Genomic DNA, 20,910 nt, shown 5'->3' on the forward strand with positions numbered 1-20,910 from the left:
ACCAGACCATTGGGTAGTAAGGCAGTACAATGCAACGCTGTCGAAATGACATGTAGACAACGAAATGCACATGTATTATGTACTGGTAAGCAGCAGGTAGGCAGGCTCAAGAACCGGTCGTTCTGGAAATTTTCTCTGCCGCGCCATTCATGTTCGTTACGAACGAGTCCTGCTCGTCGAAGATGTGGAAGGACTGGGAAACCGTCCTCGGAGTGTCGTGGCCTGGTTGGAGTGGAAGCGGGCGGCCGTTTGAATCGGTTGCCGCTGCGCGTCTAAAGGAGGAGGGGGAGGAGAAGTAGGAGGAGGTGGTGGTGCATCGTCCATTTCGATCAAATCGCCCACACCCGACTGCAGGTCGTTGAGTCCCGCTTTAGCTTTCGTGGCGATATTTCGGACCCAACCCTCGAGAACGCCGCCGAGATTATCGAGACTGGTAGTGGTGGTGTGGGACAGGACGGTTGACGTCGAGTCGGAGGAGGTGCGGCTCTGGTTTGGCGGCGGTGGCGCTCCGAACGTGGGCAGGTGTTGGGCAAAGAAGTTGTTCAGTCCGTCCGGAGCCGGGCCGGGTGCGATGGCAGTACGGTCCAGAGTACCGACACCGGGGCCAGTGAGTTGGAAGTTACTGCGCTGGCGTTGATGGCGGATGCCAGGGCTGGGTTTTGTGGATGTCAACACGCCGGTCGGCAGGTTGTTTCGAGGAAGAGACGGTGGAGGTGCCGGGGATTCTGGTCTTTCGCGCAAGGGAGTCAGGGATGCCTCGGAATCACTGTAGACGAATGATTTCCGTCGAGTTCGTGGGAAAAACCCCAATGTCATCCGCGGCACTCGCCCGATCTCCACTGCGGCTGGGAAGCCGTCGATCTGCACCCACGATTCATGCTTCCAGGTGCGGTCTGCTTCGCTTTCAGTCGTGGTCGTTGAGAGTGTCGTATCGGCTGTAGACCCGGGTGCGATCGAGCTCCCATTCATATATCCAGACGAGTCGTGTGTCAGAAGGTCTGCCGGCGTCGAGCGGATGGGTCGTCCCTTGACGCTGCAGGCGTCCACCGGTAGAAGCACGGTCTTTCGACTCTGAATACTGTCACTCGGCCAAAACCCATTCGATTTCCTGAAGATCGCAGCCTGGCATCCGTACTTGATAGTGACGCCGGTGATGCTGTCCGTCGGATGAACTCGATGTACGTAGACCAAGGTTTCCCCGTCTTGGCCCGGGTCGACGACCGCTTGATCAGGCTGCTCCGTCGAGTCCCGTCGCTTATGCCCCCGTTTCAGCGTGGAAGTCAACCCCGTATCGGCCAGGAGCAGCGCTTCCCTCTTCTTGGCTTGAACCAACGCCTGTCTTTCCTCCCTGGTGCCGGCGCCGATCTCGGCCGATGTCAGGCCCGTCGGACCCCAGGTCGATGGAGACGTCGACCACTGCTTCGGCGTACTTGTCATGTGGTTGTCTGAACGCAACGGCTTCCGCCGCCGATGTGACATTGCGTCGCCATTCGTCGATGTGCCTCCAACATCGCTTCCCAGCACGGACGAAGCGAGACTCTGAAGCGACGACCATGAGGCGTCGAACAGGTTCATCGTTGGCCGAGACTGGCCGGCGGCGAGCTTGGCCCGATCTCCGCCGGCAATCCCGGCTCTTCCCAAAGAAGGCACCCTGACATTATCATCCCAGCCCTCACTGCCACTTTGGCTGCAGACCTCTGTCGCCCGGGACGGGTGTCGCATCGGCATCGGGGACGCTCCCCGTGAGGTATAGGGCAACGGGGTCGCACCGCGCGACCGTGGCGGGGTTAATTCCGAGGCAGCAAGCGTGGTTGAGAGCCCCGATGCCGGAGACTGGTAGCCATCGCTACAGTACGGATTGTTGTCGTTGTCGTCATCGTCATTGAAGGAGATGAGACGGCGGGTGCGTGGCCGGACGGTGGAGGCCGACCTCCTGCTTGTCGTCGCACTGGAGCTGGCGGCCGCGCTGGTACGAAGACTATCGCCCAGGGCGCCCGTGGAACTCATTCCTGGCGGCACAGATGGACTGGATATCTGCTTCTGGTTCGTTTGAGTGCGGAGACAGGGTCTTCAGCGTCCCATCACCAGCGAGAAAGAGCTGCCTGCGATGGCCATCGGAGGAGGGTCGTCCTAGGCGAGACCATGCGTCATCTAGCCCCCCCGCGGTCGCATTCGACGAGGATCCTGTAAAAGCCCACGCTCAAGAAAGGAATATGGAAGGAGACGTAGTCACAGATAGAAAGTCAGTCGGTTCAAGTGGCAGAGCAGGTGGTGGTGTGGGCGTGGCGTGGTGAGAGTCGGTTGCAAGGGAAGCTTCAAGGTTGGCGGCTGGGAGGCGGGAAGCGGAACCGGACGATAAACCCACAGCAAACGGACGGAGGAGGAGGAGGGTCAATAATCAACCAGTCTAGGGTTTTTTTCAATGGTATTTAGTGAGCGGAGGTTGCGATGATAAGTTGAGAGACACGCCCATTTCAAGGACAAATATACAACAAGCTTTGGCTCTTGCTCAGTCTGAAACTCGCCGCCTGGCCGTCCTCGGTCACAGGCGGTACAACGCCGATACAGCTCTGGTGCGACCAATGGCCCAAATGATTAAATCAGAGGGAGGGAATGGTATCTTGATTATTTAAAAGACTTCAGACTTGGAAGCCGGGTGGGTTATGGTATCTATTTATTGTGGTGAAGCTATAAACTGGTATAATGGCCACGTCGCCCAGCAAACGTATACCACCAAAACTGGAACCTCGCGATCAAATATTATTCTAACAGGCAGAAGGCACAGCTTCCAGAAATCTACTGGCATAGATAAGCAAGTTCCTGAGACCGACTTATAGTCACAAAGATCACGTCACATGGAGAGAGCAAGAGCAGAGAAGGATATCCACAAGAAATGGCCGCATATCCACATAATATAAGAGCAAGGAAAGCAAAGAAAAAACGCCGCCCTGTCGTATCTGGTTGTGAAGAAGAAGAAAAAAAAAAGTTACTCGGGGGGCTCGACGAAGGAAGCAGAGGGCCGTGGCTCTGCGTCGTCAGAGTTGCCTTCTGACTCTGTATGCCATTCCTTCTCGGAGCTGGGCTTACTCGGTTGCGTTGAGGCCGGGGTGGTTGTTGTTGTCGTAGCCGTCGTCGTCGTCGTCGTCGCCGCCATAGGAGCGATGATTTTCGGTCCACCCGCGCGGGTAAAGAAATCATCTGTTCGAAGGCCACGGACGTCCTTGGGGTCAACCGACGTCATCTGCTGACCGTCGGCTTTCTTCTTGCGGATCAGTTCGCGGACCGGGATCATCGCCGCGTCGCGGCAGGCTTCCTTGATGTCGCTGCCGGACATGCCAGCCATAGCCTTGACGAGGAAGTCGACGTCGAACTGGTCGCGGTCCACCTTGGTGTCTTTGAGGATCAGGCTGAGAATGCGCAGCCGCTGGGCCGCGGGCGGGAGGGTGACGGGGAACTTCTTCGGCATGCGGCGGAGTATGGCTTCGTCAATGTCCTGGATGCGGTTCGTGGCGCCGAGAACCACAATACGCTGGGGTTCGCCTAGCGAATTTGCTGATGTCAGACCGTCCCAGTGCGTCATAAACTCCGCTTTGACCATTCCGCTGGCCTCGTGCTCGCCGCTGCGGCGGGTACCAAGCACTGCGTCGATCTCGTCGATGAATACAATTGACGGCTGCAGCTTGCGTGCCAGCGAGAACACCGCGTTGACCAGCTTGTTCGAATCACCATACCATTTCTCCGTCAGGGTCGAGATGTGTAAGTTGATGAAGCAGGCACCGCTCTCGTGGGCAAGCGCTTTGGCCAGCATCGTCTTCCCGCAACCGGGAGGCCCATACAGCAGCACACCGGACGGTGCGTTGAGCAGTGACGAGGACGACGAATATAGGTGTGGCATAGTGAGCGGATAGATGACAGACTCCTTCAGCTCCTCGATAATCTCGTCCAACCCCCCAATGTCCTCAAAGGAGACCGCGATGTCTTCCGGAGTGACCACATCCATCGCGACCGCCTGTTCATACTGGTTCAGAACCAGCTCACCTTTATTCTGCCGGCGCCCCCGTCGGGAGCCTCCCCGTCGGGGATTCTCGCTGTCGGAGTCATCGCCTCCGTCCAGTCTGCGCAGAATGGCCGCCGATTTCCGTCGTTGTTCCTCTTTCTTTTGGCTCTCGGGGTCAAAGTCTAGGCGCGAGAGAAGGTATCGGATCAAAAAGTATGCGGAAGCAGACTAGAAAAGTATCTCTCAGTCAGTAAAGAACACACACAACTTCTGTTGGTTGAATGGTGTCATGTTTAGACGCCTACCGTGCCAGCGATCATCACCAGCTCTTGCACGAACTGCTGCCATCTTCGACCGCCTGCAGAAGCCATAATACCGCAATTTAGACGCCCAGGGAGTGGAAAAGTAGAAATTAAACCTTCACGCTTTATTCCCGACGTTGCACTGGGCGAAATGTCTCTCGATGAGGCAACCGTTGATACCTGGTAGTCGTAGTTAGTAGGAACACGACGAGACACACGGTGAGACAGGTGTGGCGTCGAGGCCGAGCTCGCCGTGGCTGGTGCATCACATGCTCAGCGTGGCTGAGAGAGACACGTGACGCTCCCATTCCCGACGCTGGCGGGCGCGTTTGTGTTGATGCGGCGCGCGTGGTGCAGGTGCATTGCAACAGCGCATTCGCATCAGGACATATTCGATTACCCTTACAGAGTTACCTTCTAGCATCATGCCGAAGAGGAAAGCTGCAGCCGCCAAGCTGACCGGTTTGGCTGGCTCCGATGACGAGGATAGTCTCATACCAGCGGTCGAGAAAGCACGCGAAGAGCCGCCGGCAAAGAAACGCAGGGGGAGACCAAGGTCGCTGTCATCTTCCAAGGGTGCGGAGATTATGGCCAACATGAAGGGGGGTGCACGCGCCGCAACGGCGGAGGCAGCTCCGAGGAGGACTACACGGGGAAGGCCCAAGGGCCAACGAGTGTCGACAGACTCGCATGAGGCAGAAGTCGGCGAAGGGAAAGACAGCGACAAAGAAGCGGAGGGAGCAGTTGAAGAGACAAGCAAGCCATCGCGATCGAGGAAGCCTGCAGCTACTCGGGGCAAGAGGAAAGTCAGCGAGGTGAAACAAGTGCAGAATGATGGGGAGTTCGAGTACACACCCGGACGGTCACGACCGATCGCGTCGTCTGATGTAGCCGCGCTCAAGAAATCCGAAGAGGGTCCGAAAAAGAAACGGGGGAAGGTCAACATCGCCGAGGTCGAAGAAACTATCCCGGAGACACAAGTGATTCCAGAGGTCGACGAGACGGTCCTTGCAGAAGAACCGGCGCGAGCTCGCTCGGTGACAGCATCTCCGACGAAAGCTGGCTACGATAGACGGGTGTCGCGGGCGCTGCAAGAGTCTCCCCGCAAAGGCAATGCCAACGGTGTCCATAAGGGACAGACAGAACCCGAACTCAGACGAAAGATCGGCGAGCTGAACAAGAAGTGCGAAACACTTGAGACAAGATACCGGAACCTGAAAGAAATCGGCATCGTTGAGGCGAACGCCAATATGGACAAACTACGCAAACAGATGGACCTGCTGAAATCAGGTACTGTTGACGCCCTCGATGTATAGTTTTATTTTTGCTAACTAGCTCAGCGTCGAGTGATCTGGTGGAATCTCTCGAGGCCGAATTAGAGGAACAAAGGGCCATCAATAAGCAAACACGGGCTCTGCAGAAGCAGCTAAAAGACCGAGACAGCGACGTCGCTCGCCTGGAGTCTCACAGCGAGGACCTGAGTGCAAAACTGACCTCCGCCTGGGCGGAGGTCAAGGCTTTGCAGACCAAACTCGCTGCTGCTCGCAACACAGCTGCCAGCCTTGAAACGGTCGCCGCAAAGGTCCCCGGCAGCGCGATCAAGAACACTGCTGCCAACCGGGCACATGCCGCTGCTACTGCTGAAGCCGCCCAGATGGCGCAGTTTGCCCAGCTCAAGGAAGATCTCTACAGCGATCTGACGGGGCTGATTATCCGCGATGTGAAGAAGCGGGAGTCTGACCATCTGTATGACTGCATCCAGACCGGACACAACGGAAGTGAGTTCCCCTCTTATATTCTTTCTCCAAAACCTTCCTGCTAAGTTTCCCCAGCTCTTCATTTCAAGCTGGCCGTGCCTCAGGTTCCCGCAGGCGAGTTCCAGAGCGCCAAGTTCCACTACGTGCCGTTGTTGGACGAGAGTCGTGACCGCGATCTCCTCGAATTGCTTCCGGATTATCTTGCCGAAGATATTGAATTCGCCCGGTCGCAGGCGGCGAATTTCTATACTCGTGTGATTGAGGTTCTAACAAAACGACGAGCTTCATTGGGCTAACGCCCTACATCGTATATACAACACGTACCCTGCCCCTTTTTGGTCCTTTCTCCTTCTTTTATCACCGAGAGGTCTATCTATTCTCTATTTCCTTCTAGCGTTGGTGCACTCCATCCTGTTTTTTTTTTGCATATTCTCTGGTGGGTATTGCCAGGTATTACTAGTATTTTGGTCTACAAAATGCAACAGTAGCTCTTCAACGAACAAACTACCCAGGTACTCAAGCCATAGTCCCATATAATTCACCCCTATAGGTAACTAATAATGATCTTCATGCCACTTGGCGCGCAAGGTACAACGGCGTGGGGCAACTGCAACTAGAGGCAAGATATTGTATATTATGGAGTAGGTATTTCTGTGTAAAGGAGAGTCCTACAGTAATTTAAATGGTCCTATAGATTTGAAGCGATTGATATTATGAAGCTAGATCTATATACTTGGGATACATAAGAAGACTAGAAAGCTCAGCGACGGAAATACTCCATACAATATACATTATACTAGAAAAAATAATATATAATTATATAAATTACTCCTAGTTACTCCTATACTCCTATACTCCGTACTCCTATAAAGAGAAAACACTTGGCAAAGTACTGATCCAAACATTAGCCGTGCCACACTCACTCCACGCGATTGGCGGCCAGGCCAGGGACCAGGGTCTTGCTGGAACACCCATCCTCACCACCAGGGAAATAATGGGTTGGCGAGCCTCCAGTCTGCCCTTCTTTCGTTTCTGGCTGGTTTGTGAGTGATTGCAAACTTATTCTGTTGGAATTCGAGTCCAGTCCTTTTGTTTCTTTTTTTCTTTCGTTGATTCCACGACAACAGGACTCACTCGACTTCGCCATGGCACGTCTCGGCCGCGTTGGGTTCCTGACCCTCGCAGTGGTCTTCCATCTGATCTACGCGTACTCGATATTCGATATCTACTTCGTGAGCCCGATTGTCAGTGGCATGAGCCCCTTCCACGTGGAGAGGGAGCCGGAGAGCGAGCCCCCCGCTCAGCGTCTGATGCTGTTTGTGGCCGACGGCCTGCGCGCCGACAAGGCCTTCCAAGCGTTTCCCGACCCCTCCCCCCCGGCAGACCCGTCCGATCTCGATGTGAGCAGCAGCGATCGAACGATCCGTCTGGCACCCTTTATCCGCTCCAAGGTGCTCTCCGAAGGGACCTTTGGGGTCTCGCATACCCGTGTGCCGACCGAGTCGAGGCCCGGCCATGTCGCCCTCATTGCAGGGCTGTACGAGGACGTTTCGGCCGTCACCACGGGCTGGAAGCTGAACCCGGTGAATTTCGATAGCGTCTTCAATCGCAGTCGCCACACCTGGAGCTGGGGGAGCCCGGACATCCTCCCCATGTTCGCGGAGGGCGCGGTGCCAGGCAGGGTTGATACCGAGATGTACAGCGAGGAGGCGGAGGATTTCACCTCGGACGCGGTCCAGTTGGATACATGGGTGTTTGATAGAGTCAAGGGCCTGTTCGAGGCTGCTCGCGAGGACCCGGAACTCGATGCGAAGCTGCGCGAGGACAAGGTCGTCTTCTTCCTGCACTTGCTCGGTCTCGACACGACGGGCCACTTCTTCCGGCCGTATTCCAAGGAGTATCTCCACAACATCAAGGTTGTCGACCAGGGTGTCCAAGAGATCTCCCGCCTCGTCGAGGAGTTCTACGGCGACGGCAAGACGGCGTTTGTCTTCACCGCCGACCATGGCATGAGTGATTGGGGCAGCCACGGCGACGGCCACCCGGACAACACGCGGACACCGCTTGTCGCCTGGGGATCGGGTGTCGCAGGCCCCAAGACCAGTGAACAAGGTATCGCTCCCGGTCATGAAGATGGCTTTTCCGCAGACTGGGGGCTGGATCATATCCAGCGACACGATGTGGCGCAGGCCGACGTTGCGGCCCTCATGGCGTACCTTGTCGGATTGGATTTTCCTGTCAATTCGGTCGGCCGGCTGCCGCTGGAGTATATCGATGCTAGTCCCCGGGAGAAGGCTCTGGCCGCGTTCGCAAACACCCAGGAAGTCCTGGAGATGTATCGAATCAAGGAAGAGCAAAAGCGCGCCTCTGCCCTCCGGTATGTTCCTTATGAGCCATTTGCAGAGGACAAGCACTATGCAACACTCAGCGTGGTTCAGGGTCTCATCGCCGCCGGTTCTTATGACGAAGCTATCGTGCAATCCTTCGACCTGTTGTCCGTGGCGCTCGAGGGACTCCGGTACCTACAAACCTACGACTGGCTTTTCCTCCGGACAATTGTCACGCTTGGCTACCTGGGCTGGATTGCGTACGCGTTGACTACCGTGATCGACCTGCATGTCCTGCACGGTACGGCAGAGGCCCATCGAACGGTAGCGAGCAGCATGTTCTTCTCTTCCGTCCTGGTCGCTCTCTTCTCGGTCTTCTTCTACCAGGGCTCCTCGGTGCGGTATTATCTGTATGGCATCTTCCCCGTCTTCTTTTGGGAAGAGGTCTTTGCCCGTAGAAAGGCCTTCTTGGCTGGTCGCCAGATCCTCTTCGCTCACGTCACCTCGTTTACGGGCTATCTGTCCCTGGGTATCCAGTTTTTTGTGTTTATTGTTATTCTGCAGGCATTGGTAAGTCGGGTCTAGATCTTCCCTTCGATCTAACAACTTTTCTCATCTGTCCCTATAGGTTCAATCCTATTTCCACCGGGAGATCTATACCGTGTGCTTTCTTCTTGCGGTCTTTTGGCCGTTCCTTTATGGTCTAACCTTCCTTTCCCAACATGTCCTGCTCATCGCCTCGTGGGCTCTTGGTTGCGCCCTCATGAGCACGTTCACCTTGCTTCCTGCCAACAAGGTGGAGGATATTGAAACGTTGACGTTCAGCGCCCTTCTCATCTTCTTCACCGGTATTCTATATCTCCTCTTTGAAGACATGATCTACCAGCCGCATCAGTCCTCCAAGGAGTGGTTTGGGCCTGTCACTAGTTACGGCTCGCGGATCATCATGGGAATGCAGGTAAGACATTTGTCATTGTCAAAGAGAGATGTTATGGTGCAGGTCTGATGAATAATAGGTCGGCATGGTCTTGTTGTCCTTGATCGTGACCCGGTCTAGCGTTGCCTCGATTCAAGCGAAGCAGGGTCTTCCCCTTGGAAATCAAGTGGTCGGGTGGGCCGTAGTGGGTGAGTGTTTTAAAACATCGATTTGTTGATTTTGTACCAGCTGACGAGTGTAGTTGCATCGCTTATACTCCCCTTCTTCCATCGGCTGTATCCCAACAGCCACTACCTGCATCGGCTGATGATCCTGTTCCTGACCTTTGCACCCACGTTCATCATCCTGACCATCTCGTACGAGGGGCTTTTCTACTTTGTTTTCTGCATGACGCTCGTGACGTGGGTACGTCTGGAACATGCGATTTACGTCCACACGACGGATTCGAAACGCGAGGAGCCGCCGAGGATGGTCAGCAACGAGCCTGCGACGCAGAAAGCAGCTGGCCCGGCTGTGACGGCGACGGCGAGTGTGGCGGGCGAGACGTACCAGTACCGTCGACTGAGCGTGTCGGACGCCCGCGTGGCGCTCTTCTTCCTCTTCCTGCTGCAATCGGCCTTCTTCAGCACGGGCAACATCGCGTCGATCTCGTCCTTCTCGCTGGACAGCGTGGCGCGCCTGATCCCCGTGTTCAACCCGTTCAGCCAGGGGGCGCTGCTGATCTTCAAGCTGCTCGTGCCCTTTGCGATCATCAGCGCCAACCTGGGGATCCTCAACCGGCGGCTGCAGGTGGCGCCCAGCGCGCTGTTCATGGGCGTCATGGCCATCTCGGACGTGCTGACGCTCAATTTCTTCTTCATGGTGCGCGACGAAGGCTCGTGGCTCGACATCGGCACGACCATCAGCCACTTCTGTATCGCCAGCTTCATGTGCACCTTTGTCGCGGTCCTCGAGTTTCTCAGCGAGGTGTTTATCAGCGGCGTCGAGTTTGCCTAATTGCCTAGAGTCATGTATTATATAATTGATAGATTCAACTAATGTACTCTAATGTACTCTTAAATGCACTCCGATGTACTCTGTGTGGCAGTAGACACTAACATGCTGCTGCCTGAGGCCAATATTGTCTGGTAAGTTCTGCCTCAGGCAACAGGATCCACTGATCTTCAAGACTATTGCCGAGGCGTCACAAGCGTCTCTTTGGGAGACTCAACAGTGTCTTTTGTGCTCTCCATTCAATTGATAATTCGGTTTTATCTCCTCCTTATTGGCTTCGAGCATGTAGTATTTGAAACGATTCCGCTTCAGTTCGGGATAGGAAGATACTACATAATTATAATTAACTATACCTTATAACTATACGTACGGAGTAGCTAATAACTAGAAGAACCATAATCTGTAGAACTACAATATTACGCATCCTTAGACAATAGATTATATTAATTTCAGAGCCATCGAGCACTATTTCTGCAGATTCGAGGGCTTCTATATTATCGTCGTATCATCTGACCAGCCCATATTAAAGGCTGCGTTAGTCAGACAAATGATGCCAACAGGGAACCTCACAAAAGTCCGCCCTTGTGCTTCCCTTTCCTACTTATTGCCACAGCGAGTCATTGTAACGGGTGAAGACACCTGGTAGTTCCCTACTTACTACCTGCCTCCCTACTGTCTATTCTATTACTCTCATCTTTGACTGGTCTTCCTTTCTCGTCCCCCGCCTTGATTTCCCCGCGACTTCCGACCCTGCCAATTCTCTCGCTCAGGCACCAAGGAAGCCGGATCGACGACTACCACCACTACTACGACGACGCCAAAACCCCAAAGCTCCCTCCTCCTCCTCCTCCTCCTCCTCCTCCTCCCCACTTCCTCGAGTCCACACCTCGACATCTTCGCCGAACTCCCTGTCTTCGCCTCGAGTCACACAATCGGATGGGGTCCTCGTCGCTATGAGCACTGTCGCAGACCCCAGCCCGTCCGCAAGCAGCGCCGGCTCCGTGAGCCACCTTGCAAACAATAACAGCGCCCTGCCCGCCGGGCCTAATTCTGCACAGATGAGTTTCCGAAGGTGGGTGTGATTCGATATCCCCCCCTCCTCCCCTCCTGATGGCCGTGGGTTTCGCGTTCGTCGCGTCGGGGGAAAGCAGAGGCGAGGAGAGAGGGGAAAAGGTTGCAGGGCGGGGAGGGGAGAGGGGGAAGTTCTCTTGCGAATCTCACATCTGGACTCAGAGATGGGAATCCACGGTGGGAAGGTTTTATCTTCGATGAAAATGCTAATTTATCTTATCGGAGAATAACAGGCAGCGCGCTTCGCGTGCGTGTGAGGTACGTTTTTCCCCATTCTTTTTCCTCTATCGTATCGCCCTCAGTGCCGAGGCACCTCGGTTTTTTCGCTCGCGACCGCAGAGACAGACGAAGGCGAACAGCGCAGAGCAGGTTACACAACGTGTGCAGTGGCTAACGGGGAATTTTGTTTTTTCAGACATGTCATGCTCGAAAGGTGTGTTTTGTGTTTTTTTTTTTTTTTTTGACACGACCTCTCCCTAACCGTGTCAGGTCCGATGTGATGCCGCCAGTCTCGGGGTCCCCTGTACCAACTGTGTCGCCTTTTCCATCGAATGTCGAATCCCAACGCCGAAACGCAAGAAGCAGCAGCAGCAGCAGCAGCAACCGCAGCAGCAAGAGCAGCATCAGACTGGATCAAAGGAGGACAGCGTGTGAGTGCTTGAGAATTCCTAAGGAAAACGGGGAGTCCGGGCGTTGACACCGCGTGGTATAGGAGCGACGACGTGACCGACAGCAAGTTCAGCGGCAATGAGACCGAAAAACGAGAGCCGTCGCCAAACGAAGGCAACCAGGGGGTCTTTGGTTATCGCAATAAGCGCATGCCCGCCGAGGCAATGCCAAACACCGCGCTCCCCGAGTCGCAGCCGGTTCCGAAAGAACCATATCAGGCCTCCGCCTCCGCCGCGTCTTCGTCGCCCGCCCCGTTTATGAAGCCCAAGTTCTCACGCGCCCCCATCAAGGAGCCCGGTCGGGTGGCATACATGGGCGAATCGACCAACCTGTCGCTGCTGGTCCAGGACCGACACGGCTCCGACGACGTCGTGCACTATCCGCTGCCGGTGAACATCAGAGGGTCGCGCGCCCGGCTAACGGACCTGGATAACCTCGAGATTGAAATCCTGCACCAGCGGGGTGCCTTCCTCTTGCCGCCGAAACCCTTGTGTGATGAACTGGTCGACGCCTACTTCCAATGGGTCGCGCCCGTCGTGCCCATCATCAACCGCAGCCGCTTCATGCGTCAGTACCGCGACCCCAAGAATCCCCCCTCGCTGCTCCTGCTGCAGGCCATCCTGCTTGCCGGGTCCAGGGTTTGCACCAATCCGCAACTCATGGATGCAAATGGCTCCATGACGCCCGCGGCCATGACCTTCTACAAGCGCGCGAAAGCGCTGTACGACGCTAACTACGAAGATGACCGTGTCACCATCGTTCAGGCTCTTGTTCTCCTTGGCTGGTACTGGGAGGGGCCAGAAGGTGAGCCTTCCTTCCCTTTGATATTGGCTTTTTCGGTTTCCCTCCTCTTTCTAACCTTCTAGACGTCACAAAAAACGTTTTCTACTGGACCCGGGTGGCTATTATCGTTGCCCAAGGGTCTGGAATGCACCGAAGGTCAGAGCTTGCCACTCATATATCTATTCTATCGGTTCTAGACTAACGCCCATCAGCGTGGAAACATCTCAGCTGAGCAAACCGGACAAGAAACTGTGGAAGCGCATCTGGTGGACCCTCTTCACGCGAGACCGCTCGGTGGCCGTCGCTCTGGGACGACCGATCGGGATCAACACGGACGATTCGGACGTGGGGATGCTGACCGAAGACGACTTCATCGAGGACGAGGTCGACACAGTCGCCGAGTACGCCCCGGATCCTGTCCACGTCCAGTTCTTCCTCCAGTACGTCAAGCTCTGCGAGATCATGGGGCTGGTCCTCTCGCAGCAGTACTCGGTCGCGTCCAAGGCCCGTCGTACCAACGCCATGGACCTAACGCACTCGGACATGGCGCTTGCCGACTGGTTGCAGAACTGTCCCAAGGAAGTCTGCTGGCAACGCTCGCGCCATCACTTCTGGGCGGCGCTGCTACATGCGAACTACTAGTAGGTCTTGGCTTCCTCAAATTCTTTTTTTTTTCATCTTGTCTAAAACGATCTAGTACTACGCTCTGTCTCTTACATCGCGCTCATATGCCCCCGGCATCATCGGTGGCGAGTACCTACCGCGTCGAAGAGATGGCTTATCCGTCGCGAACTATTGCCTTCCAGGCAGCGGGCATGATCACCTCGATTATGGAGAATTTGTCGGCCCATCATGAGATCCGATATACGCCTGCTTTCATGTATGCCCTCAATCGTGCCAGTAGATACACTCGACTTACTGACTCTCCCTCCTAGTGTCTATAGCTTGTTTTCCGCTCTGATTATGCACGTCTATCAGATGCGATCCTCGGTCCCCTCTGTGGTGGCCACGTGCCAGGAAAGGATCAACATCTGCATGCAGTCACTCAAGGATGTGTCCAAGGTGTGGCTGATGGCCAAGATGGTGCACACGCTGTTCGAATCGATTCTCGGCAACAAGGCGCTGGAGGAACGACTCCAGAAAGCTGCGGGCCGACGGCACCAGAAGACTCGTCCAGACAGCTTTGGAGGAAATGGGTTCAATAATGCCAACACCACCACCACCACCAACAACAACAACGGCCATTATAACTATTCTGGCCATCGCAGTGCAACGCCTGTGCCTTCGCGACGGACGGACCCCCCGAAACGCAAGTTCGATGACATGGACCTGGGCTTGCCCACGGGCGGTCCGACCCCGTCTGTCTCATACGAACGCTCGCGACCCCAGACGCCCGCCGTGACTCCCTCGCGCGATCTAGGCCAGGCACCAATGTCTCCCAACGCCCCCCGTGCACAAACTGACGCTCTGCCGGGGACGGCGGCAGCAGTAGCGGCGGGGCCAGGCGGAACGGGGAACTCTCGCTCCAACACGCGACCGACAACACCATTCAACGGCCAGTACTCACTACCGGCCACGCCACCGGATCTATTCCTTGTCACTCGAACTTCGCCAAACCTGTCACCGTCGTTGTGGGAGAACTTCCAGCCCGAGCAGCTCTTCCCGGACGGGACCTCCATCTTCCCGGAGCTGGCATCGCCTCAAACAAGTACGGTAGACCCGCAGCTGCACATGTCGACGCATATGCCCGCCCAAAATATCCCGTCACGGCCGGTTATGTACGGCCAGCAACAGCAGCAGCCTCCTCCACCACCACCCCTACAACAATCTGCGACAGCCCACCAGATGACGCTTGGGCAGGGCAGTCCCGAGTTTCTCTCCACCATTCCACCGGAGATGGGATTGCAGCCGCCACCACCGCACCCTGCAGCAGCAGCTGTGCAGCCAGTATTCGGGCTGGAAAGCCAACCCTGGGCGATGCAGGGCTTGGATGCGCCGCTGAGCGGTGCGCCGTTGGACGCAGCCAGCCAGGACGACACATGGAGCAGTTCTTCACGCAGTGGGCCGACGGCACCTACGACCTTGAACATGGAAGATTGGTAGGTTTCTTTTTTTTTTTTTTTAATACTTCTCCCCCCTCTTTTGAATAATTTGAAGATGTTTTACTAATGAGTAGGTTCCAATTTTTTGGCATCAACGGTGGATTTCCGGATCTATCCGCTTCACACTGACAGGTATTGCCTACAGCAGGGTATTGGATCCACCACTGGGTACAAATGTATATATGAGAATACCCAGGTATATACTATATATATATCATTATGCCTTGAGCAAGTAGAGTAGTTTGTACCTTGGAAGTGATGTTGATATGCAATGTGGTTACATAATCAAGATTCTCTCTAACCGAATCTGATCTAGCGGATGACGAAATCGCCGATACCAAACACCAGCCAATCACATGCACCAGGTCGGCTCCCCCCCATGACTGTGACTCTTTTCTCCTCCAAACCGACGTCCATCACTTCGTTTCATCCGTTCTTCCTTCTCAACCTGCTGTATTTCCTGGTCAATCCCTGCTCTACTCGTCGTGTTTCTTCATTTTCATCCTGTCAACATCGCCGACGGGCTTTACTCCCCCCCTCTGCTTCTCTCAGGCCACGCATTGTCCTTCCCCACCCCGCAGCGATGTCGGAGCCCGTGTTGAAAAAGGCCTTCCCTCACGTCGACCTGGACGGGCACAATTTGCCCCCTTCGCCGGCCCCGTCGAGCCCTCACCAGGGCCGTCGGTATAACATTGCAACGGAGCTGGTGTTTACCGATTCCAATGATCAGTATAACTCGAGCAGTGTCCCGATCTACCAGGTATGCCCACAAACATCAAGCATCGAGTCGCCCTCTCTATCAAAACATGTATTTGGATAAAGATTAATAGGATCTAGAGCGCCACGTTCAAGCAGACGTCTGGCAGCGGCGGCGGTGAATATGACTATACGCGGTCCGGCAACCCCACGCGGACGCACCTGGAACGACACCTGGCGAAGATCATGTCGGCACAGCGGGCGCTGGTGGTGTCGTCTGGAATGGCGGCGCTGGACGTGATCACGCGGCTGCTGCGGCCCGGGGACGAGGTGGTGACGGGCGACGATCTGTACGGCGGGTCGCACCGGCTGCTCAAGTACCTGTCGACGAACGGGGGGATAGTGGTGCACCACGTCGACACGACGGAGCCGGACAAGGTGGCACCCGTGCTGGGGGAGAAGACGGCGCTGGTGCTGCTGGAGACGCCGACGAACCCGCTGATCAAGATTGTCGACATCCAGCGGATCGCGGAGCTGGTGCACGCGGCGAACCCGCAGGCGCTGGTGGTTGTGGACAACACGATGATGTCCCCGCTGCTGTTGAACCCGTTGGAGCTGGGGGCGGACATTGTGTACGAGAGTGGGACGAAATACCTGTCGGGCCACCACGACCTGATGGCGGGCGTGATTGCCGTCAACGACCTGGCGCTCGGGGAGCGGCTGTACTTCCCGATCAACGCGTCCGGGTGCGGACTGTCCCCCTTTGACTCGTGGCTGCTGCTGCGCGGGATCAAGACGCTCAAGGTGCGGCTCGAGCAGCAGCAGAGCAACGCCCAGCGCATCGCCGAGTTCCTCGAGACGAACGGCTTCCGCGTGCGCTACCCGGGCCTGCGCTCCCACCCGCAGTACGAGCTGCACCACTCCATGGCGCGCGGCGCCGGCGCCGTCCTCTCCTTCGAGACGGGCGACACCGCCGTCAGCGAGCGCATCGTCGAGAGCGCCAAGCTGTGGGCCATCAGCGTCAGCTTCGGCTGCGTCAACAGTCTCATCAGCATGCCCTGCCGCATGAGCCACGCCAGCATCGACGCCGCCACCCGCGCCGAGCGCGCCATGCCCGAGGATCTCATCCGCCTCTGTGTCGGCATCGAAGATGCCGACGATCTCATCGACGATCTCCGACGAGCAGTAAGTTTTTTTTTTCATTCCTTGCATTTTAATTCGACTTGTTGTTATTTATTCTAATGTCTTAGCTTGTCGAAGCCGGCGCCGTCAACGTCACCCTGGACGGGATCCAGGCAGTCGATACTGCATAAACATTATTTCATTATATTCTATATCTGGCGTTTGGCGTGTTGGACGTATATGATGTACAGTTGAATAAATAAAATCAAGCATTAAGACGATAAAAATAGCTACCCTTTTCTGCTTACTTTTCTCCTCCTCTGTATGGCTCCGGCATCGGCGGCCTCCGCATTTCCCCGAGTCTTTCACTCTCGACTGTCTCAGGCTCTTTTTCCTGACGGTTATTCTCTCATCCTATCTTTCCTATCGGGCGCTGGTGAATTAATTTGTACTTTTGGCCCTTTTTCTTTTGGCCCTTCCTTGTTCCTGACCAGTCATTCTTTCTCTCTGCATTGTATCTTCCCCGGATGCCTGCGGGATGTCTGCAGTCGAGTTTATAAGTGATTTTTCCAGACCTGGTTCTTCCTTCTAGAACTGTTATTCTTAATAATTCCCTCGCTATTGTCTCTGTTATGACTCGCAATGCCCTTCAAGACCCAAGATACCCCCCTTCCGACCGTGAGTTCGAAATGGAACACGGATCGACTCGGTTTACGCCTCGGCGTCGACCTGGCCAGCGCGACCGCCGCGGGCGCGTTGACGTGCCCGATCATCACAATCATCGATCGGTAAGTATCTTGGATCGGTGTGTCGGAGGGGAGAAAGCTGACCGTCAGGGCAATCATTGAAAAAGCAGCCAAAGGCTTCCCCATCCGCACAACCATCACCTCCTGTCTACGCAGCATGCTCGCCCGGCCGGCCGGTTTCTTCTGCAGCACCCCCTTCATCCTCATCTACACGCTCTACACGTCGACGTACCTGACGGCCAACGTCATTGACACGCTGACGGCGACGGTGCGAGACAAGCCGTTTGCGACCGTGACGCCGAGCCTGGTCAAGTTCCTGGCCACCACGACGGTTAATATGGGGATATGTGTGTACAAGGATGCCAGATTTGCAAAGATTTTCGGTGCGCCACCGTCAACACCGTCAACAACTGCTACCACCGCTGGAGTCGGTGCCACCGCTGCTACGACTACTGCAGCAGCAGCAGCAGCAGTGAAGAAGATCCCGAAAAGCTCCTACACCCTCTTCTGTCTCCGCGACAGCGTCACCATTTTCGCCTCGTTCAACGTCCCCTCCCTGATCGCCCCCTCGATCCCCGACTTCCTCGCTACAACCCCCTCGGCCAAGATGGCGGTCGCCCAGTTCTCCTGTCCCGCCATGATGCAGTTCATAAGCACGCCCATGCACCTGCTCGGGCTGGATCTGTATAACCGGCAACCAGCCGGGGGGTTGGGCTGGCGCGAGCGAGCGGCCCGGATACAACGCGATTATGTGCCCAGCAGCTTTGCACGTATGGGGAAGATCGTGCCTGCGTATGGAGTCGGGGGGGTTGCCAACGTTCGGTTCCGCGAGGCGATGATGGGGTGGATCAATTCTTAGAGTACGCAGTACTGACTACAGCAGAGTACAGACACAGACTAGTATAGACGTGATATAGATGTGATATAGATGTGATATAGACAGATACATACAACATAATCAGTCTTCCTCTGAATCATGAAAAGCAATCTTGATCCCAAACGGCGATTCACTCTCGCTTTCAGTCTCGTTCTCCTGGCAATGAGAAGCCTTGGAATCCTGGGAAACCCCTGTCTTCTCATAAGTATTCCCATTGCTATTAATTCCAGCCCCAGTAAACGGCGACTCGCCGAGTAACCGCCAGACCTCCTGTTCTGCCTGTGAAAAGGGATGCCACGCAGGCAATGCCAGTCTGGATAGTCAGACGATACAAGACAGCCCTCTTTCTCCTTGTACACACCTTTCTGTTCTCTCCTTTTCAATTCTCTTCGCAGGTCTCCCTTTCCTCGAGCTGGCGACTAATGTACACTCCACGCCGTGGACTCTGCAGTTCGTACACGCTTCCCCAGGCCGCATCTCGCAGCGCCGTTTCTTGCGATTGCACAGCGTACAGGCTCTAGATGATCGAGGCATTATAGTGATATAGGTAACAAGTTGACAGTATCATAGAATAGAATAGTCAATAGTCAATAGTCAATGGTACAATAGGATCAAGGTAGATATATTGATGTCTTAGCATGTGAAATCACATGGGATGATATCATGCATGTGAAGGATAATTTATAAACAGAATAAGTGTATTAAGAATAATGATTACTCTAATCATCTTGTAGAATTATCTTCTATTGTATAGGTTAACTATAAGCAGCACATAGTATACAAGAGAAGCGAGTCATCATGTAATAACTACTAGATACTAGATAGTATAACTTGACCATTATTATTATTATTTATAACTATAGATCAGCCCATCTATTGTTCTATTGTTCTATTGTTACTCCTTTATAGCAAGTGGGGCGACTCCTGACCAACCTCAGTCAATCGAAAAGAACAACAGACACCGACAACAACCAGAAGAATCAGACTCTTCCCCCGAGAGATGGATCCGGCCACCTTTATCGACCCCAATCTGACGCCGCAGGACCTTTTGGTCTTGAAAGATCTCCTGCGCGATGATCAGACGCGCGAGGTTGGGTTTTTAGGTATTTCCCCATTCTCGGCTCGTCTCGCTGCTCAAGCTGATCGTCTAGACGACACTGACGCCATTATCCATCGACTGCAGAGCGTCAACAACCCCCAGGATGCAGAGTTCGAGCCCACGGTGTTTGTCACCTGGGATACGCCCGTGGTGCATGCCAATCTGCCGCCGCTGGTCGACCGCTGGCTGTTCCGACCGTACATCCGCTGGGCGCGTCGGCTGGTGCGCGTCGAGACGGACGTCGTGATGCTGACGCATCTGCTGCTGTACCTGACCACCTCGGTGCCCAGCGCGCTGTGGCTGTACGGCCGCTTCTCCTGGGTGCACGGCGTGCTGCACGCCCTCATGCAGGGCTGGTACGTCGGGACGTACACGCTCATGATGCACCAGCACATCCACATGGGCGGCATCCTGTGTCGCCAGTTGGCCTGGCTCGACGCCCTGTTCCCCTACATCACGAACCCGCTCATGGGCCACACCTGGAACTCCTACTACTACCACCATGTCAAGCACCATCACGTCGAGGGCAACGGGCCCGACGATCTGTCCTCCACCATCCGCTACCAGCGCGACGAGCTGCGCGACTTTCTCTGCTACGTCGCCCGCTTTGTCTTCCTCGTCTGGTTCGAGCTGCCGCTCTATTTCTTCCGCAAGGGCCACTATCTGCAGGGCTGCAAGGCCGGCGCCTGGGAGCTGGCCAGCTACGCCTCCATCTACGCCCTCTTCCGCTGGGGCAATGCCCGCGCCACCGTCTTTGTCTTCATCGTGCCTCTCGTTCTGCTCCGCATGGGCTTGATGATCGGCAATTGGGGCCAGCATGCCTTTGTCGACGAGATCGATCCCAACTCCGACTTTCGTTCCAGCATCACCTTGATTGACGTGCCGGTAGGATCTCCAAAAGAAAAGAAAACCTTTATACAAATACTGACTCTGATTAGAGCAACCGGTTCTGTTATAATGATGGATACCATACCTCTCACCATCTCAACCCCCGCCGGCACTGGCGCGACCATCCCCTGGCCTTTCTCAAGCAGAAAGACCGGTATGCCGCCGAGCACGCGCTCGTCTTCCGCAACATCGACTACCTGATGATCACCTTCAAGCTCATGCAGAAGGACTACCTGCACCTGGCCAAATGCCTGGTTCCCATGGGCGACCAGATCGCCCTCTCTCTCGAGGAACGAGCGGCCTTGTTGCGCACCAAGACCCGTCGTTTCTCAGACGAGGAGATTAGAAGAAAATTCCCTTGAATCATTTTATCAATTTTGTTGGAGATTCAACAGGATCCCGCCGCTGAGGCCATATATACTTTTGGATAGACTTAACTAATCGCATTGATTATTGAAATAATACTATTGGAGAACCAGTATCTTCCCCTGTGATTACATTATTTTCTTCGTTATTTGTATCCTGTCAACCCGCGCAAATCTGC

The 20,910-nt window shown here is 55.1% G+C and overlaps 7 protein-coding genes across 7 annotated transcripts; 5 read left to right on the top strand and 2 right to left on the bottom strand.

The window, feature by feature from the left end:
- Positions 1–15: 15 nt before the first annotated feature.
- ASPZODRAFT_1964515 (hypothetical protein) lies at positions 16–2,496 on the bottom strand. The gene is made up of 2 exons (XM_022727444.1): positions 223–2,496; positions 16–172 (listed from the first exon to the last, which is right to left on the bottom strand). The coding sequence occupies exons 1-2, from the start codon at positions 2,005–2,007 to the stop codon at positions 107–109; spliced, it is 1,851 nt and encodes a 616-aa protein (XP_022580991.1). The 5' UTR covers positions 2,008–2,496; the 3' UTR covers positions 16–106.
- A 490-nt stretch (positions 2,497–2,986) lies between these two features.
- On the bottom strand, positions 2,987–4,368 carry ASPZODRAFT_66198 (hypothetical protein; the record flags this gene model as incomplete). The annotated part of the gene is made up of 2 exons (XM_022729359.1): positions 2,987–4,225; positions 4,303–4,368. 2 exons carry the CDS (start codon positions 4,366–4,368, stop codon positions 2,987–2,989), a joined length of 1,305 nt encoding a protein of 434 aa, XP_022580992.1.
- A 277-nt stretch (positions 4,369–4,645) lies between these two features.
- ASPZODRAFT_132553 (hypothetical protein) lies at positions 4,646–6,556 on the top strand. Its single transcript, XM_022723050.1, has 3 exons — positions 4,646–5,589; positions 5,640–6,077; positions 6,132–6,556. Exons 1-3 carry the CDS (start codon positions 4,725–4,727, stop codon positions 6,350–6,352), a joined length of 1,524 nt encoding a protein of 507 aa, XP_022580993.1. The 5' UTR covers positions 4,646–4,724; the 3' UTR covers positions 6,353–6,556.
- Positions 6,557–6,938: 382 nt separating this feature from the next.
- ASPZODRAFT_132554 (hypothetical protein) lies at positions 6,939–10,385 on the top strand. Its single transcript, XM_022723051.1, has 4 exons — positions 6,939–8,953; positions 9,012–9,341; positions 9,400–9,508; positions 9,562–10,385. The coding sequence occupies exons 1-4, from the start codon at positions 7,202–7,204 to the stop codon at positions 10,314–10,316; spliced, it is 2,946 nt and encodes a 981-aa protein (XP_022580994.1). The 5' UTR covers positions 6,939–7,201; the 3' UTR covers positions 10,317–10,385.
- Positions 10,386–12,042: 1,657 nt separating this feature from the next.
- Positions 12,043–15,162, top strand: ASPZODRAFT_1965052 (hypothetical protein). The gene is made up of 6 exons (XM_022727446.1): positions 12,043–12,857; positions 12,920–12,992; positions 13,049–13,477; positions 13,534–13,716; positions 13,772–14,935; positions 15,013–15,162. Exons 1-6 carry the CDS (start codon positions 12,203–12,205, stop codon positions 15,065–15,067), a joined length of 2,559 nt encoding a protein of 852 aa, XP_022580995.1. The 5' UTR covers positions 12,043–12,202; the 3' UTR covers positions 15,068–15,162.
- Positions 15,163–15,521: 359 nt separating this feature from the next.
- ASPZODRAFT_151999 (hypothetical protein) lies at positions 15,522–18,361 on the top strand (the record flags this gene model as incomplete). The annotated part of the gene is made up of 4 exons (XM_022725801.1): positions 15,522–15,698; positions 15,776–16,819; positions 17,411–17,544; positions 17,593–18,361. 4 exons carry the CDS (start codon positions 15,522–15,524, stop codon positions 18,359–18,361), a joined length of 2,124 nt encoding a protein of 707 aa, XP_022580996.1.
- A 1,015-nt stretch (positions 18,362–19,376) lies between these two features.
- On the top strand, positions 19,377–20,857 carry ASPZODRAFT_132560 (hypothetical protein; the record flags this gene model as incomplete). The annotated part of the gene is made up of 2 exons (XM_022723054.1): positions 19,377–20,402; positions 20,451–20,857. 2 exons carry the CDS (start codon positions 19,380–19,382, stop codon positions 20,565–20,567), a joined length of 1,140 nt encoding a protein of 379 aa, XP_022580997.1. The 3' UTR covers positions 20,568–20,857.
- Positions 20,858–20,910: the final 53 nt, after the last annotated feature.

Source organism: Penicilliopsis zonata, assembly GCF_001890105.1.
Source record: "Penicilliopsis zonata CBS 506.65 unplaced genomic scaffold ASPZOscaffold_7, whole genome shotgun sequence".
Classification (NCBI taxonomy): Eukaryota; Fungi; Ascomycota; class Eurotiomycetes; order Eurotiales; family Aspergillaceae; genus Penicilliopsis; species Penicilliopsis zonata.